Genomic DNA, 19,150 nt, shown 5'->3' with positions numbered 1-19,150 from the left:
AAGAATTAATAAGCCAAACCTATTTAGCAACCATAGTGCCTGGGATTTATATTAGATTTCGGTTGACGGCTGCCAAATATGCAACTAATTGAAAATAATCTGCTGCTGATTAGATCGCTAGCTGATAAGATCGCGTGACATCGCGTACTATGTGCGATAATTGTGCGTAATTGCTATCTGATAAACTGATAAAGGAACGCACTCTTCGCCCAATGTTGTGGCCCGCAGTCGTTCGGCGCTGGCAGCGACGCCATCACGCTGCACCACGTGTTGCACATTGCTCATACGACGTGTGGTCGCCCGCTCCCAAACAAATGGGGCGCACGTACACAGCCCAACAAAGACTGCGCACAATCATGCAGGCTTCGTCAATGTCGTGGGCGTTCGTATTGTTGCTCGTGCCATCGGCATTTACCTGACAGAACACACATACATACTCACACGCAGGCACAAATACACAGGCACACGAATGGCAAGCACTGCCACACACACACAAAGGCACACAAAACAGACGAACGGCAGCACACACACACACACACACACACTCACGCGCACACACGCACACGAGCACGAGCACGAGAATATACACGTACGACAACTCCGTTGAAATCTTTTGAATCCTCGTCCACTTTGATACGAACAGTAAAGCACGAAACGCTCGTATAAATTGCTTGTGCCTTGGCTGGCGATTTCACTTAGGTTTCGGTTCTAAAGCGGTGCAGTTATAAGCGCAAATATCCTGAGACTTACATAGAGCAGCAGGAACAAAAGCCAGGCGACGGTGAACATTTGCAATTTGAAATCGCGCTATTAACTGCAGGTTTCAAATAATCTTGCAAGTGCTTTTCACAGTCAACATATATTTCTTATTTCGTGTCTTTTGCAGTGCGGTTATTGCAATAATTAAGTCGTGACAATTTGAATATTATCCAAAGTTTTTAGCAGTCATCTGAAAACTTATCTCGTTTTTTTTTTGCTCTATCTCAAAAAAGGGTGAGTTAAATTTTGAAATGTGCTCTTGCACTCCAAATTATGTTTAAGTCAATCCTTCTCTAAAGGAATATTATGAATTTTATGAGAATAACTTTTTAGTTAAGCTACAAAAAGTTTTGTAGTAAGTTTTGTTAATTATTTAGTTGGTGCTGTTTTCAAATTTCACTTGTTCATTAACTTCATTTTAATGGACCAGGTTAATATAAGTTGGAGCAGATACAAAGCTATATTCTATATCTTTGTAGCTCTTAAGTATTTCTCGTTGTTTGCTCTTTTGGTGCTGTTTCCTTCTATATTTCTATTATAATATGTTATATATTTAAAGAAACTCGGATATTTTCAATAATGTGTTCGGAAGTGAGCTAAAGCAGATATGCAGAGAGTGGAGCTTTTTGGAATTGTCGTGGAGCTCCAATCTGTTCCAATAACATTTGCCAAGCTTTGAAATTTCTTTAATAATAGTTGTTAAGAAAACTAGTATATATTTTACACTTATAATAATATTCAACTGACTGGTATGCCCCGACATTACCCGAACGAGTTTTCTTCTTGTGCAACATTTGTATCTACACTTACGTAAAGTACCCCAATTTTAGAAGTATACAGATGTGCAGATGTGATCTTTTTCTTCCTGTGTGATCGCGTACCACTTAAATCGCTCGGATGGTAAACAACAAGTTTTCAATCTTCCGTCAAATTATTTTTATTTGTAGGTGGAAGTTTAAAAGTCTTAAGGTCCCGATGGATCTGAAGATTTCTTAAAAGTCTACCATAATGAATACGTTTGAGTGCCTTTAGAAATTCAACCCGTAATTTTTACTTCCTTTTCAATGGACTTTACATTTATTTCAAATAGATATGTAAAAAATATCTGTAAATTTAAATTTTCCAGGGGCGGTAAATGTTTGAAAAAGTTATATTTAGTTAAATGTAAAAAAACGTTGCCATGGGCAAGGCCGTGGAATATCCGATAATATCTCTTAATACTTTTAAAGGGTCAAAGATCTGGGTGAAGTTTCGGGTTGAAATGTATTTTCAAAGATCTTTGTAAATTGCCCCTTTTCAAAGCCCTACATAAAAATTAAATGAGTGCGTGTTTCGAAGATTTTGGAATTTACATCCCCAACTATGTAAATTTTGCTAAAAATAAACAAAATTGTTGTTTATCGGTTTCAAACTCATTTTTAAAAGATCTTTGTGAGAATTTAGTTGATTCTTTTTCGCAAAGTTCAAAGGTCAAAGGTTTTATAAGAGAAAATTAAATCTTCGGCTTCAAACTATTCACGATGAGACTAACATGTGCGGAAGCGGTTGATTCCAGGCAATGGTATTTATGTAAATTGTTGAATGAACTTTAAATTTGTTGGAGAAAAAGATAAAATCGTGGAAAAAGTGAAAGTTTTCAAAAAGTTCATAAACATACTCCAATATTGTCTTCTAAACGTCCTAAGCTCCTGCCAATCAGCCAGGCACACACATGGTCCTTCTGCTAAATGTGTGTTTTTAGCCAAAGACATTTGTTCCATCGTTGCCTTTTTGTCTGCTTAGCATGGGATTTCGCTCATGTGACCCTTTTAATATCACAAAAATCTTCACTGAATATTGCTAAATTAAGGTCGGTTCGTACCTTTATTATTTTATACTTTGGCTTTGCTCCTAAGTGCAAGTCCTTGGGATTATAGTACAAATTGCTGGCTTCAATAAGCGACAGATTTGAAGTACACGTAATGTGCCTTTTAAATTTATATTATGTAGCTTAAGTATGATAGCAGTTTTATAAGCTGTTTTCAGTTTGTTAAATTTTGCTTCTAATAGAGCAGTCCAAAATCGACATACTCCACTAATCTTAAGCTATCGTTTGGGTCTTACTTGAAATGAAATACATGAGCATGAACGTAGAAATTAGATTATAATCTTTGCACTCATAATACAGCTATAAAATGCCCTCTGGCACTTTTCTTTTCAATTTTATACCAAGAGTTTCATTAAAATATGGGTGCTTAAAAACAATAAATCTCACACTGCCTAGAAAAAAAATTTTAATTAGGCTTGCAACTGACTCTCAATATAAAGATGACAAAATGTATCCCTCGCTCAATTTTAAATTTAAGTTTCATCTGAGATTAAGCTTAATTTGAACTTGTTTTAAAAATGCAGAAAATAAAGATTTTGGCAACATATGGCTATGTCTGAAGCGATTAATTAAGCCTTAAAAGAAGAGAGCCAAGACGGATTTTGTGAACTATAATTAAACAGAAAAAAAAACCTGCTGTCGGCATATAACATCTCAAATATTTGTTCTTGTTATGAGACGTCTATTATTAATGTGTATAAATGCGATTAAAGAATTGTTGTAAGTATTGAAAAGCGATTTTGGAGAGAGCATCCTGGAGAATGGAATATTGGAACATACAAAAACTCATTTGTTGACCGATTCTTTTTGTAGACCTATATAATTTAAAGGCTTAGTGGAATCTGAATAAGATTTGGTAAAACAAACGCAGAGATTTTTATGGAAAAAGTTGTTCATACAAAACATTATTTTTGACATATATTTTCCCATGACAGGATAAAGTTGTTCCAACCTATGTACTGCCTGTAAGAAAGCGACAGATCTTAGTTTTATAAGCACAGCTTTAAAGCTTATGGACTCGATTGCATCAACTGGCTGCTGAAGCTGACCACGCCCACGTGAATGCACATTTGATGACAAAATTAGTATACCCTCTAGAAGGGTAAGCCATACTGTGCTTACCATTTTCTTACATTGCTTTGAATGGAGGCATATTGTGGAGCTGCTGTTGTCGCTTTTAATTTTGTTTTCTTTAAATTTACTGAAATTAAACAACAACAAAATGAAAAACTTGGATTTCTTCACGTCAAGTTTTCCATTTCAATTCACCTTTGTTTTGCCCTGTTCAGCTTCCAAATGAGCCGGGACTGGGCAAAAATAACATGAGCGCATCTGCTTTTCACTGCAAACTTTTCCATTTTCAATTAGTTCGCAAAAACCCTGATAAAGTTTTCTGGATATACCCAAAAAAACAGCAATTAAAAACCTGTATCATGCTCAAGCTGAACGGTCAGCTACAAAACTGAACGAGCTCACAATAATTATTCAAGGCCCGAAAAACTATCGTCTTTCTGTTGCGGGCAGTATATACGACGGATCGGAATTCTATATATATATATAAGTATATGAAAAGTCTTGTAAACATCTCACCATTATATCATATAGCTGTCATATGAACAATCGGTCGAACATTTCTTATATAAAAAACTTGTTTGTTTATTAAGATATCTTGTGGAAATTCGACATTTATTAGCAAAAAATATGCTGATTATATTATTATATTAGCACTATTGACAAAATCTGTTTTTTATCAAACTCAGCATTTACAAGCTTCACTATTCCCAGGTGTCTGCAAATGTGTAGAGGGGTATTAAATCTTTCTCATTTTAAAAGCTTGTGTTTTTTCATCCAATAAAATGTTTCATGCAAAACTTTATGTAATCAAAGGTTTTATTTACGAAAATGCTAAATAACTAAATGAAAAAGGAAACGCATGCTAGTTTTACCATTTCGAAAGGCAAAACAGGAGCAAGACATGAATCCGTCGCTGCCAAAAACAGATTTATTTTTGTATATATTATTTATAATTGTATGAATAACATGTGAGTTGTGTTGTTATATTTTATCACCATGAATGCGTACGTGGGACTCCAGCCTGAAATGCACTTAAGATTTTAATTCAAGCTGGGTAAGTTTATCAAGGGCTGTTAAATTCATGCCTCAAACGCATGACATTGCATGCCCTTTACAATGGACCTCAGTGTAGGGAATACACAACCCCACACACACACACACACAACCACACATACACACATGCTGATTATTTAACATAGAGTTTAAATCTCTAACCAGTTAGTCGAGCTCTGCTGCATTTGTCGCAAATTAACATTTCGCTAGCTAGCCGAATTGTGAAAGTTAACAGAACGTGGGAAATTTTAACTTTTATTTACTCTTTGGTCCTATCATGAATCCCTCGTAACATTTTAAGGGATATTGACCAAATTACTGCAATAATATTATTATGATTCTGTACTGCGAAACACGTTCAGAGGAGTTTTTCAGGTTTCGAATTGTTCACGACTTGCGCAAAACAAATGTTTGTCTCTAATTAGATGAATTTATGAGCCGAGTTGAAAATTTTTACTGGCGGGACGTAAAAGTTAATAAAGAGTCATTTGGGTCATTTGCGGACACTGAATGAAATGACTTTTTTTTTATATATATATTCTGTTCATTTTAAAATCTGGTATCCTGTTACTCTATGTTAGCAACTTTTATCAGAGTGACACAATTACTTAGTTTAGCGAAAATTGTGGATCAACAATTAGTTTATAACAGCTTAGATAATACAGCTTGTGACCTATATATAACGATCGACCAAGTCAGTTGGGTAGGTCTTCTTCAGACGCCTTCTTCTTCGCCTCCTTAGCAGGTTCCTTGCCAGAACGTTAGAATGGTTGTGGAGCTTTGTCGAGTAGCTCGCTGCTTGCCTGTTGATTACGTCGCCCACCATTTTTACCCTGAGGTCCTTTGCGATGTCGCGTGTGCAGATATACCATTCGGCTTCAGTTATTTTGCGCTAGGTTTTGGCCTGAATGATACGAATTTTGTTCAGCTGTGTTTTTGCAGCAATACGATAGACTTGGAGCCCATAGCGCCACACAGGGGCAAGGATTGCCTTGTAGCTGAGCACCTTGTTTTGGAGCGAGAGTTTGTTGTTGGAGTTGAGGAGCCAGTTCATTCGCCTTATCTTGTACATGATGTTGTCTGACACTACAGAGAGAAAGCCGGGAAATATTCGCATATTTAAATATGTTTCTAAATATTTAAAGATAATTTTTAGTTTTTCATGTGTTTTCTCCATTTAGTGGGTATATATTTTTTTGATTCTATATATAAAATAATTTTCTTTAGTTATTTTATGAGGATAGTTGAATGAAAAGTTCTTTTTTAGGCTCTTTTGTATTATTTTAAGGTTTGCAAACAGCTTGCATATTTTTCTTAAAATCTTTAAGAACTCTTCTTTAAACTCTTGTTTGTGCTCAATTCAACCGATTGGTCAGTCGAGAGCTTCAAGCCCACAAATGGAACTAACTATTTTATTAAAAAACAAAAAATTGTTTGAGACACGTTTCACACTTTTTGCAAAATCCGCCCCTCGTTGATGTAAAATGCGGGTGAAAGGTCATAAGGGCCCGTTCGGCTTTAAGCTTGTTTTCAAAATCCCACTTAAAAATGAAATGACTACGTTTTTTCGAAGTGGAGTTCATGATGGTACGGGTAGATTTCAATCTTCCATGGGCGTGTACTTAGTAATAACGTGCTCAAATTTTGAGCAGGTTACACGGGTAATGCCGGGCAATATTCGCTGGTATATTATACCATATGACTCATTGCTTATAGTTGAACATGCACGTTCATAATAAGCCACTGACGGACGGCGAGTAGATCGAACACGGCGAAACAACCTATACAATCGTATTTCATCTGATTTAGATATAAATACAAATGGACTTTCGAGAAATGTGGTTATTCTTTGAAAATGAATTTGATGCTGATCGGTCGAAGCTTTGTGGATTTGCGGCAACTATTTGGCACGTTCATAATGAATTTTCTTTAAAGTAAGTTTGCTTTCTTTTTGCTCTCACATTCATACCTGATGCTTTGTGAACGTAATAACCCGCTTAGGATGGTATAAAAATATTTAATTTAAGCGCAGACCATAAACGTTGAAAAATTTCTTAAACCGAATTTATTACAATATGCAAACATTGTCATACAAACAATTTGGAAGCCTTTAAGCAAACATGAAGAAAACCTCATAATACCAACGCCATCCCTGGGCACTGGATGAGGGTCAGAGCGAGGAGGGCACGGGGCACAGGACGGGATAAGAGACGAGTGAAATGCATGCCTTATCACTGGGGACTGGCATTTTCCTGGTGCCACTCAGTGGCGAAATTTCCTTGGCTGTGGCAAAGAAATACTTATGAAAAATGTCACAAAAAAACACTTTTAATGCGGATAAATATTTGCGAAAAGAATGCATATGTGAAAATGAATGTTGTTGATATGCTTTTACTCAAACACTTTTAAAAAATTGCAATCTGTTCATATTACCTTGGACTCTACGTCTATATTCGAAAATATATTTAAAGTCAATCGAAAAGCCTTGTGGTGTGAATGTTGAAGTCGAAAAATAAACTTTGCTTTGATTTGATAGCCTTCGCCACAATTTTAATGCAAGTTTATTTTTGATAACACGAATAAAATCACCTGTGGGTAATTTCATCAAGATTAAGTTAAGAAACACAGAAGTTATTAAAGAAAACGTGTGACACAAGTTTTTATACCCTGAATCCATTAAAATTGGGTAAAAAGGGTATCATGTATTTGTGCAAATGTACGTAACAGGCAGATGGAAGCCTCTCCGACCCCATACATATATTCTTGATCAGCATCAACAGCCTAGTCGAGCTAGCCATGTCCGTCTGTTTGAAATTTTAGCTGTCTTCCTAGTGCCCGCGGAGATCGAGTTTGTTTCCGATATTCGATAACATGCCCCGTTTTCAAGTAATCGATAAATATATATATCGAAATCCTGTTTTTAGAGTCAGCAAACTTGACATGTAGCTTCTAGAATAATATATATATTTCCATTTGGTGTTGGTAGAAGAGGGTTCAGGGTATCCCCTAGTCGGGAGCTCACGACTAGAGCCTCTTACTTGTTTCTTTCTATAACGGATGACTGTCGATAAAATTAGGAGGCAAGTAGGTTTCGATGAATTTAATTTTTAAACGAGCTGCATGTGGTTGTGGTGGAAGGGGTCTTAGGGTATTCGCTCAGTCAGGAATTCCCGACTAGAGCCTCTTTATGTTTTTGTTTCACATGTGAAGTATTGGAATTATATGAAATATATTTTATTTAAATTCCTGCCGTAAATGTTAAAATATTTATGTAATGAATTTTTAACTAAATGCAAAATTTGGCATACAATTAATTTGGAAGCTTTCAAACAAGCAAAACGAAGCCCAACCACATCGCTGAGCACTGAATGATGGGCAATGAGGGTTGGGAACCGGAAAGGAGACCAAGTATACATGACGGAGGCAAAGAAATGCAACATAAAATACTTTTTTAATATGGATAAATATTTGCGAGAAGTCATAAAGGCATTTCAATGAAAGTGAATAATTTTGGTGTGCTTATACGCAACAGTTCTTTTCAGTAATGAGATTGCTCGACGTGTATAAAAATATATTTCATATGCAGAACATTTAGGTTATAGTTACCTCTTTTATTCCTTTAAAATTTTAAAGTGTCAAATATGGCACAAGAAGCTGCGCAGCTCAATGCTATATATCGAAATTAGCTTTTCCATTAGAGGGAGCAGGGACAATAATGGGAAACTGCCCGTGAATCTACATACCAAGTTTCATTTATAAAGCTCTTATAAGTAGTACTTCTAAATAAAATGAAATATCCATATAATCCTTTTGCTTGCGATATACAAGAATATAATTTTTCAATTTCAGTATCGAGCTTTTGTAGTTTTAAAGATTGACGTGTTCTTACAGACAGACAGACAGGCGACCATTGCTAGATCGACTCAACGTATCGTACTGGTCAAAAACATATATATTTTATGGATTCGAAAATACATTTTTCTGTAAAAACATCTTTTTACCCAATTTTAATAACTATACACATAGTTTGCCTAGGATCACAGAAGAAGATTTCCAGTATTATTAGCTGACACGGATTGGCAAGTAATGAATGTAGATTTACTCACCCAGGGTCCTTAAGCAAGAGTAGGTTACCTAAATTAGGTTAGTTTTGCTCAAAGGCATTTTGGGCTTGCGACACGAACTACAAAATATTTTATTATGTGCAACTTGTGGTGCCTCCATTGTTACAAAATATCTTACGAAATGCATATCTGATATAAGTGAGAGTAAAAAGAAACTCTGTGAAAAAAGTTACCCATTCGATATTTGAATATGTGAGGGTGGATGTTTCTTTCCGATTTGGAGAAAGTTGTATTAACAACGCTTGGAAAACATAAACAAACAAATGTCAATAGGATTTTGCCAACAATACCGGCGACAATTGAGAGCGAGCCAGAAATTGGATCTGCGTTTGACATTGGAGCATGGCATCTGGGACTGGAAGCTGCACTGAATGTTTATCAAGATTGCGTACGATGCCTTACGACAGTTATCATAAAGGAATAGTGAAACAGAAACAACACGAGCATTGCCCTGGCAACATGTAAGAATTACAAAATCCCCACCAGGAACGGGCAAGCAGTTAGTAAAAGTTTGCCGGCATGTTTTGCCGCACACAGCCTCATGCGTCACTTGCGTTTTTGTCGCCAAAAGCATAGTTAGCCCATTATTTAAATATTTTGCCAGTTTTGTTTCATCTTGTGACGCGTTTGAGCCCGGTAAGCGTATGTGGCCCGTTGTGTCGTTCGAAAAGTTTTAAGCATCAAGTTTGTGTTTTGAAAAAAGAAGAAAGTATTTTCCATTTTGTTTGAATATTGGTTCAAATGAATCATGAACTTACACTAAAGAAACACAGGCCCTAAGCTAAATATAAGAATCTGAATTGCTGAATTTGCTGTCAAAATGTTTAATTTTGTATAAACCTAGACTCTATTTTATTCCCATAGCTGCTTTTGTAAACCATTTCAAACGCTGAAAACAATTCAAATAAATGCAACAATTCAAATCACCTGCGGCTAATTCACAAAAATGCTCAGCTTAAATAAATAAATAAACAATTCGCAAACGAATTCCCAGTGGATTGCAGTCAGGTCAAAACCTGTTGCCTGTTGCTTATAATTTTCGATTTGCTGTGCCTTGAAAACCTTCGTACAATTATCTTAATCTGTGTCGGACATTTTTCGCATAATTTTCCTACATTTGCCAAAAGAAGGCTCGAGGGGGACGGCAAGCTACGGCCAAATCTAAATAAAAGTATTCCTTGGGTCGCAATGAATTTTTAAGTTAATGCAAAGAGCGCCAAGGTAGCTGCTCACATTGACGGCGGCTCAAACCCAATGCCCAACATTACGACTCTAGCTAAACTCGACTCCCACAGGATGCTTTTGTCGGCTCAACGCTCCTGTTGCGTGCGATGCTTTTAGCCTCAAACGTCCTCTTCCACATCATTGTCTTAACTCGGTTTTCGTGTACCAGCCTGCCCGGCACGTCGCTCCTCTGCGGCCGGGCAAACAACTTGAAGGCGGTATGTGAGTTAGGACAATAATGTTTTTTTTTTTTATTTTCGGCGTTTGGGCAGCGCGTGCTTTTCCTTGTCGTCATACCTCTTAGCTCTTGTCCTCCAAAACGCTTTGAAATTCTCGCATGCATAAGACTTACAATTCCCAAGGCTAGGTCCACGATTCGGGGCTACATTAGAGGTCGTAATTACTTGATGTCAGTTTTACTTAAGTCCGTAAGTGGAAGTTAAGGCCTTGAGTGTCCAGCCCTTTACGATAGAGGTATGAATTATGAATATAAAGCAAGATAAGATGTATATTTTGTATTAATAGTAACTTTTTTTTTTAATTAACCTGGCTACTACTTTCTGCATAAAATCATGCTTGATCTATATTTTTATACTATTCATAAACGGACGGAAAGACAGGTACACATGGCTAGATCGACTCGGCTATTGATGCTGATCAAGAATGTGTATACTTACATTTGCACAAATACATTAGACCCTTTTTAGCCATTTTGTGGTTTGGGCGTGGCAGTTAATTAGAGTTATTTGTGAGACATTTTCTGATTTCTTTCAATTCCGACCGTCGCTGTCGCGCAATTGACAGTTCGAGCAGATTAGTGTAGTAAAATCAAAGAAAATAAAATGGCTAAAAAAAAAATGGCTTGCGACTTCCGATTCCGAATGCGAATCCATATTAATTCTACGGCTGCGTCATGAACGACTCGTTTGCTTAATTTGACAAACGGAATAATTTGATAAATATCTAAAGACTCAGCAGGCTGCCGCTTTCAGTCCAACAGCCCCCCCGCCGTCACCTTTGTTGCTTATTCAATAAGCATCCAATTACAACGCGGCACGAACTAACTCGGCAGCTCCTTAGTTTGTTCGCCTGGCAACACGGTCGTATACGCAATTTTTCATTTGGTATATGAAAATTTAATGCAACTAAAGTGCTATTACGCGCGTAGATAATTCTCATAATTGTTTTTGTTTGTCTGCCCTGACGTTTGTGAGTTAGCCTACATATTATTCGACTCTCGCGCTCAGCGCTTATGTGATCCAAATGTAGGCGACTCGGCTAGCTTTAAGAGCAGCAACAAAATTCAAATAAACCATCAAATCACGTGCTGCTCTCGTATTTTCCTTCTTGTACGAAACCAAAACTTATATCAGCTAGAAATTGAATGACCCAAATTCAATTTCAGACTTGTGGCCCAAGTCCACGTCGATACCTAACCCCACACCTAAGTCTATAAAATCATAAGTACGTTTTCAGTTACCAGCTCAGCAGGTGACCAACCACATTCGCACATCCAAGCAGGGCGAGAATGTCGCTGGGGCCGGCAACTGGCGAGTCGAGGTGTTGACTATAATCAACGCAATGCAATTTCAATGTCTGCGTGTCCTATTTCTCTTTGACCGGAACAAACCGCACCCAAGGCACACTGTCAACAATTTAAGGCTCAGCTGCACCTAAATTTATATTTTACACACTGTGCACTAAGTAAAAAGGAGTCGTATTAGTTTTGAGTAAAATTTGTGAAATGCACAAATCTCTTCGTTTTACTGGTAAATTACTGAGACAGATATAAGAATCCAGAAGAGACAGAAGATAAGAATTCACACTTTAATTTCCATAACATTATAGTTGCTGAAAGGGCATTGCGCATTGGGTCTGATACTGACACTTGTTTCACCATTTTTTTTTTTGAAATGTGCTTTGCTTATGTAAGAAAGAGATATTTGGAGAGATATTATATTACATGGAATAATATTGGTTCGGCCGCCTGTGTGTTTCCTTAGATACAAATTAAGCTATAAGCTCATAAGAAAATGAAACAGAAATTCAATAAATATTAAAAAAAAATGTTGCAAACATATATATTATAAATTTAACTAATAACAAGTAATGCTCTAGTCGGGAATGCTCGACTAGGAGATACCCTGAACTTTCATTATTTGGTGGCAAATTTGGTGAAACCTTTCGATTCATATCGATTGCTTTGAAATGGGCAAAATTTTCTATTATCCGACACAAATTCGTACGGCGCAAACACTAGGAGAGACTACGCTTAAGATTACAAGTCTCGAGCATTTATAGGTTCTGAGAAAGACGCTTTTATTAATACGGACAAACAGACAGGGGGACATGGCAAGTTCGACTGGAAACAAACAAGTACTGCGCTGAAGGACATATGTTCCTATTTCAAGTCTGTAGCTCTTATATGTACTGCGTTCATATATACGGAGAGACGAGCATGATCAAGAATATAAATACTTTATGGGGTAGGAGGTGCTTTCTTCTGCACATATACATTATACGCTTCTTACCCATTTTGAATGGGTTCAGCTTCACCCTATTTCAAAATTGCATAAAGTAACCTTATAAATGTTCTAGAATCATTGCAACATATATATATTATTAGATTGATTTAAGTTTATTGGGATTTTGTTGGTACCATTGAAATGATGATTCTGTTCAGTTGAGTGCTGTCAAATAAAAAACTGTTGGCATTTGCGCTTTGTTAGCTTCAAGCGTCATTTGACCATACTATCAGCTGCATTTTACAATTAATCGCCTGGCACTTGGATAGCTGAGAGCATAAAATTCGAATGACTGAGTCCTGGCAGCGAATCGTTCAGTGTCAGCGTCAAAGCCCCGTGGAAACGAGGAGACGCACACATCAGTCGCTAGATTCCAGAAGAGTGCAAGGCGGAGATGTATTAGAAGTTGCAGCCAATTCACGTATCCGGCTGGTTATGAAAACTCGTTTGTTTGCTGGAGACAAACATTATAAATATTTAGTTATTGTGCACTGACCTAACAATTGTTGCAGATATTCTGCTTGTTTGAGCGCAAATATTATTATATGTTTATTATTTTCGGATAATTTGTATTTGCGTACCAGCTAAGCCTTTAAGGCTTGTACACAAACACAAATGGACGATTGTGACCAGCTCACGGTTGAATATCAGCGCCACGAGCAAATAAATGTACACATATATCTGTATATATAAAAAATAAATCGAAATTTATGTGCGCAGCGCTTTACACTTGGCTGGGCCGTAACTGGTACCGTCACCCAGGGCGTATGCGTTATATATATTTATGGACTACTCATTATAGCCGCGTGGTCGGTCGGCCATAAATCAAATGCGAAAATGATTGATAAACGGATGGTCAGACAAGCGCACTCATTCATATGCCCATCGCTTCACTGAACTGTCGCTGGAGCTGTCTAATAATCACACACACCAAATACCCAAAGCCACCCGGCAATCATACGCACTGTGATCCCATGGAATACCAATAAATGGAAACAAAAGAACCTACTAGTTGCTCTTGTTCCATAGTCAAAAGTAACCGACTAAATGATGCCCTGTAAGCGGCCCTGAGTTTTCCGAGATTAAAAATGAAATTAAAAAATTTACCATGAAAATTCAGTTCAAAGGTTGAGATACTATTTGATATGCCACAAATCGTTAATAAATATTTTAACGATATTAAGAAAAATTCTTATTGGCTTATAGCTTGCATTTACAGGGTATGAAAAAGTAACTGGGTTGCACGGAACTTGTCCGGCGTTGCGTAAAATCCGTTTATTACTATATTTGTAGAAAGTGCGATGAACATTCGTTGTTGTTGCCCTTTTTCTCGTCCAGTTTTACAAAGGACACACAAAAATACCACACTACACGCATCCAACAACCTGTGGCTTCGCATTGCCACAGCAAACAGGCAAACGCTTGTGTAATAAAACGTACTCACAAATTGATCTTATTGTGTGTGTGTGTGTGTGGTTTTGCTTCAGTCATTCCTTTTATTTTCAAATGCTGGTCCAATTTATTTGATTTGAAATCTGCTCTCAAAATGGCTTAAGAGTCGCAGCGGGCGCTGACTCGGGTAGGTGAAACCGGCACGTTTTTTATCTGCAACTGGCAACTGTTCCCTGATGGGCCTTGGCCTTTCTTTGCCAGATGCGAGTCCAAGGTTAAAGAAAAGTTTGCCCATTTTTCCGTAATAACAGCCCCCGGTGGCCAGAGCAATCGGCAGTCGTAATTGTCCGCTCATGCGTTTGACATTGTCTTGCAGTTGACCTCTTTCGGCTTTAGTCCGTTCTCCTAAATAGGGAGTAATTAGTTGGTCGTAGTTTGTCTTTGTACTAATTGAATTAATTGAAGGTATGAAGTATAAAAGTAAGGCTCATCGCATTACTTTAATGTCATTAGGTTTTGGTTTTCAAATCGCATTGTTAAAAATCATTTTAAAAGTCGATCATTCGGCGCAAACGAATTCGCAATCCTCTTAATATGATATTAGATTTTGAAAATAATTACTAATTTCGAAAAAATGCATGTATGAATATTTGCTGCAGTTTAATTTATGTTTTCCCATTACCATTATCAAATCATTTGAGCCATACTGGATTTATTACCACCGATCCGCCGCCAGTACTAATGACATTGGCTCCATCACAGGCAATCAATAACATGTGGGGATGACAAAATTCGCTCGTCTATCAATGAAAATGCACTTGAATTGTGCATGTCCCCCGGCAATTTCTGACAAACGACCGGAGTGCCAGATGAGTTAGAAGTCAGCAGCGGGCACAGGACAGGTCCAGTGAGTCAATTCATTTGTCTGACTTGTAGTGGGAGCTGTTGTCGACCTGGCTGACAAGGGTGTATTGTTACCGGGTGATGTCAGAGAAATGTCACAGAGCTGTTAAACTTTTGCAACTGTAAACATAACAGTGACAACAGTATTATGGGGCACGACCAGGACAGGCCGACGACAGGAAGTACTGAATGCAAAACGCAGAGGAGCAGCTTTTATGGCCACTGCCGGCAAGATGTCAACTCCATCTGACTCAGCTGCAGTCAAATGGACAAACGGAAGTCAAGAGGCGAGAAGGGGAGAACGGCTGGTGGGGAGCAGGGAGAGTCGCTGCCAGGGCACCGGCTTCTGCTTCGTTGAGCAGTTAATGAATCACTTAATGGGAAATGGTATTCCTGTGACTTCCGTTTGTGTACGTTGGAGGGGATGCCTAAAGTCGGACTGAAATTATACCGAGAGGGCTCGATCGATTTTTAATTGTTGCCTCGGTGCTATGTGTTGGCTAGCATTGCTTGAGGCTAGTTGCCCATTCGCCAGGTGGCTAGTTTTAATGGGTTTCGTGTGCCTGAAAGATTTAAATACTACTTTAATCAGATATTTATTCTGTTTTTTTTTTTTCCTTTAGATAATAAAATCGCAACGCAATGATGACAAATAGATTCGCTTGCTGCACCTTGGCATTGATGACCATCTATCTACTGGCAATCTCGAGGACCGATGCTGCACCCATGCCCAGGTAGTTGTGCAATTACCTCATTCGCCACAAAATTTTCTTTTTAGACAGTTTCGCAGACGCCGCCAGCATGAGCTAATTAATTTCTGGCACTTTGGCTGCGAGTGCTGGAAAAATATTTGCGGAAACCAATTGCCAGCGTTTGTTCAGAGTGTGTGTGTTCAGCTTAGACAAGGCTGCCCGCCACACAGGACATTATAAAAGGCAAACAGAGATATGGAGGACTTTTTCGACATCGGCTGCGATGTTGAGGCCAATTTCGACAGCAAATGTGGGAGATGTGCCTGGATGGCAGTGCATGTCCCTAGTCATTTTCAGACTTTATGTTGTCTGAGCATTTTCTTTTATCTATTTTTTTTAATGTGCCTTTTCTTAATTAACTGAATGTAAGCTCTTGCTGATGTGACAGTTTTAAGAGCACACGTGTTTCGTAAATCGTAAGTCTAAGGAGACACTTGAAATAATTAAAAGTTTGTTTCGAATGTGCATGATTTACCTATGCATACATCTTGACCCATTTAAATAATGTTAAAGTTCTTTTAATGAGCAACTGCTCAAATGGAAAATTACATTCATTAACTTTGACGACATTAACCTGACGAGTGGGCGAGCGGCCGCCTTTCGATTTCCATGCAAATGCAAGATATGAAGCGAATGTCAATTACAAGCAAAAGTAATTAGAGGCCCTGATTATTTAATTATTTGTGCTGTATACACTGCCGAATTTTACCTTTAAGTTAATTATCCAATCAAATTGACAAGCTCGAATCATAGGACTTATAGTAATGTTAATATATGTATATCGCCTCACAGTCAAAGTGCCAACGGCGGCTATGGCGCCTACAACGAGCTCGAGGAGGTGCCGGACGACCTTTTGATGGAGCTGATGACACGCTTCGGTCGCACTATAATACGAGCACGCAACGATTTGGAAAAGTAAGCTTATAGGGCATAGTTTAAGGGCTCTCGATTTCATTCCTGCACTTTGCTAGCTCGAAACGCACCGTGGACTTTGGATTGGCACGCGGATATTCCGGCACTCAGGAGGCAAAACATCGCATGGGCCTGGCTGCAGCCAACTTTCCCGGCGGACCAGGTCGAAGGCGACGATCCGAGACCGATGCTTAAATGGGCGATGACTATGACCACGATAATGTCTGACTTAAAACAAAAAAAAAACCGAATTCCTTAAAAGCTACAAGAAATTAACAACAGATATTGTTACGATTGCCACTGACTTTATTATTCTAATGTACAATTTAAGGCGTTTGCCAAAACTTTTCGCAATCAGTTGAACTAAAACCCATTTAATTACGTGACGATTGATACTTCCTCTAACGCATTGTATATACATATTAATTGCAATTTCTATGTATAACATACATTCATTAAACAAAGAGACGTATGTTATATCCGAATATTCGCGTTTTAGTTTTAAAAATTCCGAAAAAAAACATTTGAAAAAGCATTAAATTGTTGCTCCACTGTTAAATGAATTTATGCACGCTCAATCTTTTAATATTAAGATCATAATCCACTCTCGCTCTCGCGCTCGTCTTAATGCCTAAATCGAAAAATATAACCTATTTAGTAAAATGTAGAAACAAGTACAATACAAGCTATAACAAAATTGAACTGTAATTAAACTCGCGCAAAAAATCTTTTAATAGGTATGCCTTAGTATTAACACACAAAATATGTATACACACCCACATATATATATATATATATATATATATATAACTATATAACTATATCTGTATCTATATATGTAAGTATGCACATGATAGTTGCCATAGGCAACTTATTTGCTGGATCCCGAATCATAGAAGTGCAAGTTAGTTTCCCGCTTACACGTTGAGTTATTAAGTATATGAGAAATAAATAATATTTTATTGTGTCACTTGAAAGTCTCGTTTTATATTTTGATTATGAAATATCATACTGATTTTAATTATGTACGATCTGTTTTGGGCTTGAACAAATGTATCTGAACGAACAACTTTGATCTTCTTTAGCCATTTGCTGCAGCTTGGAAGCACTTCCTGTAGATAGATTTAAGAGTTTGCGACGCATGCATCAAATATCTAAGAACGTACGCCTGCATATGTACTTATACATATATAACTACTTATATACGGATTATTGTGTCTATTAATAACATATATACATTAATATTCTAATGGACAAGATTAAATAAATTTACGTTTAGAGAAACATAGCATGATGTTGTGATAAATTCGTGTTATTTTTTGTGCCAAGAAATCAAATGTGGGCTCTACTCAAGCCTCTAGCTCTTATAGGCTCTGAAATCCTTGGACGGACAGACAGACGGACAATGATGCTGATCAAGAATATATATACTTTATGGAGTCGGAGATGCTTTCTTCTGGCTGTTATCCTTTTAACTAGAGTTGTGTCGTTTAGTTCAGACCAAGTTCGATTGAACGGGTCATTAAAATGAACTACTTAACTAATTCAGTGATTAGTGAACTAAATCAGTCGCTCATGAACGATGTATTCTGTACTCGTTCAGTCGGTCATGAACGACAGATTCTTGATACTCGTTCAGTCGGTCGTGAACGTTCTATGCAACTCAGCAGTTCATCCGTTCTTTTAAGATGTTCAGGTTTTAATAAACATAAAAGTTAGCGGGATTTTAATTTCAATTTTGATTTCACTGCATAACTGAACTAAGCGCATAGTTCATGACCGACTGAATAGCCGAACGAGTGAACTAAATGACCGATTTAGTTCACGGCCAGAAAATGAACGAGTGAATTTATTCAGCAAATTGAACTAGAAATCCCCACTCTACTTTTAACCCATTTTTATTCGGTTCAGGCTATTAAAATGCTTAGGAAAACATGCTATTTGTTAAATTGATTCCGCTAAGTATATAAGTATGTTTGGTTTGAAAACATTGTTGTGAATTGAAACATACCATCTACATCACGTTATCTTCCTATAGGATATAGTTCCCATATAAATATTATATGACTTGAGTTATGTTTTTCCTAATACTCTTTAAGGTAGTGTTATTTGGGCTCTGTATAGAAAGTTGGTTCTCCTTTAAAGGTCTGGAACTCATTCTACTGAATACAATTAAAAAGACATTTATTGACTTCAACTGTTGCCATTTAAGTCAAGCGCTGACCTTTGTAAGTTCGCTTCTTGTCTTTATTACCTTCACTCTTAGCTACATGGATAAATACACCAGGTTTTATTACTTAAGTGTATTATAAATAAGAAACATACTTGTATAACCGCGTTCAATCTTATTTCAAATGTATCTTTTGGGAGCACCAAATGCGCCACAACTCGTTTTAGCATGATTGTGCTTATATGTATGTGCCAATACATTGCAATTGAATGTGTTTATTTAATCCTGCACAAGCGTGAATATTCTTAGACCCATATCGATTAGCTCAATGAATAAAACAATATAACTTAACTAACTAGTATTTCCCTGCCTAACCAGGTCCAGGGGATTTGCTT

At 37.4% G+C, this 19,150-nt stretch overlaps 1 protein-coding gene across 4 annotated transcripts; it reads left to right on the top strand.

The window, feature by feature from the left end:
• Window positions 1-708: 708 nt before the first annotated feature.
• Window positions 709-17,842, top strand: Dh31 (diuretic hormone class 2). 4 transcript variants are annotated; one of them, XM_002057532.4, is made up of 5 exons: window positions 709-820; window positions 887-993; window positions 15,545-15,655; window positions 16,466-16,588; window positions 16,645-17,842. In XM_002057532.4, exons 3-5 carry the CDS (start codon window positions 15,564-15,566, stop codon window positions 16,778-16,780), a joined length of 351 nt encoding a protein of 116 aa, XP_002057568.2. In that variant the 5' UTR covers window positions 709-820; window positions 887-993; window positions 15,545-15,563; the 3' UTR covers window positions 16,781-17,842. The 4 variants fall into 4 exon arrangements, with proteins under 4 accessions (XP_002057568.2, XP_015025283.1, XP_070064920.1 ...); XM_015169797.3 differs by having other exon boundaries at window positions 709-781; window positions 15,545-15,658; window positions 16,645-17,840; XM_070208819.1 differs by having other exon boundaries at window positions 709-816; window positions 15,545-15,658; window positions 16,645-17,840.
• Window positions 17,843-19,150: the final 1,308 nt, after the last annotated feature.

The sequence above is a fragment of the Drosophila virilis genome, chromosome 4 (assembly GCF_030788295.1).
Source record: "Drosophila virilis strain 15010-1051.87 chromosome 4, Dvir_AGI_RSII-ME, whole genome shotgun sequence".
NCBI lineage: Eukaryota > Metazoa > Arthropoda > Insecta > Diptera > Drosophilidae > Drosophila > Drosophila virilis.
The sequence above is the reverse complement of the archived record's forward strand: the minus strand, read 5'-3'. Positions and strand labels throughout refer to the sequence as shown.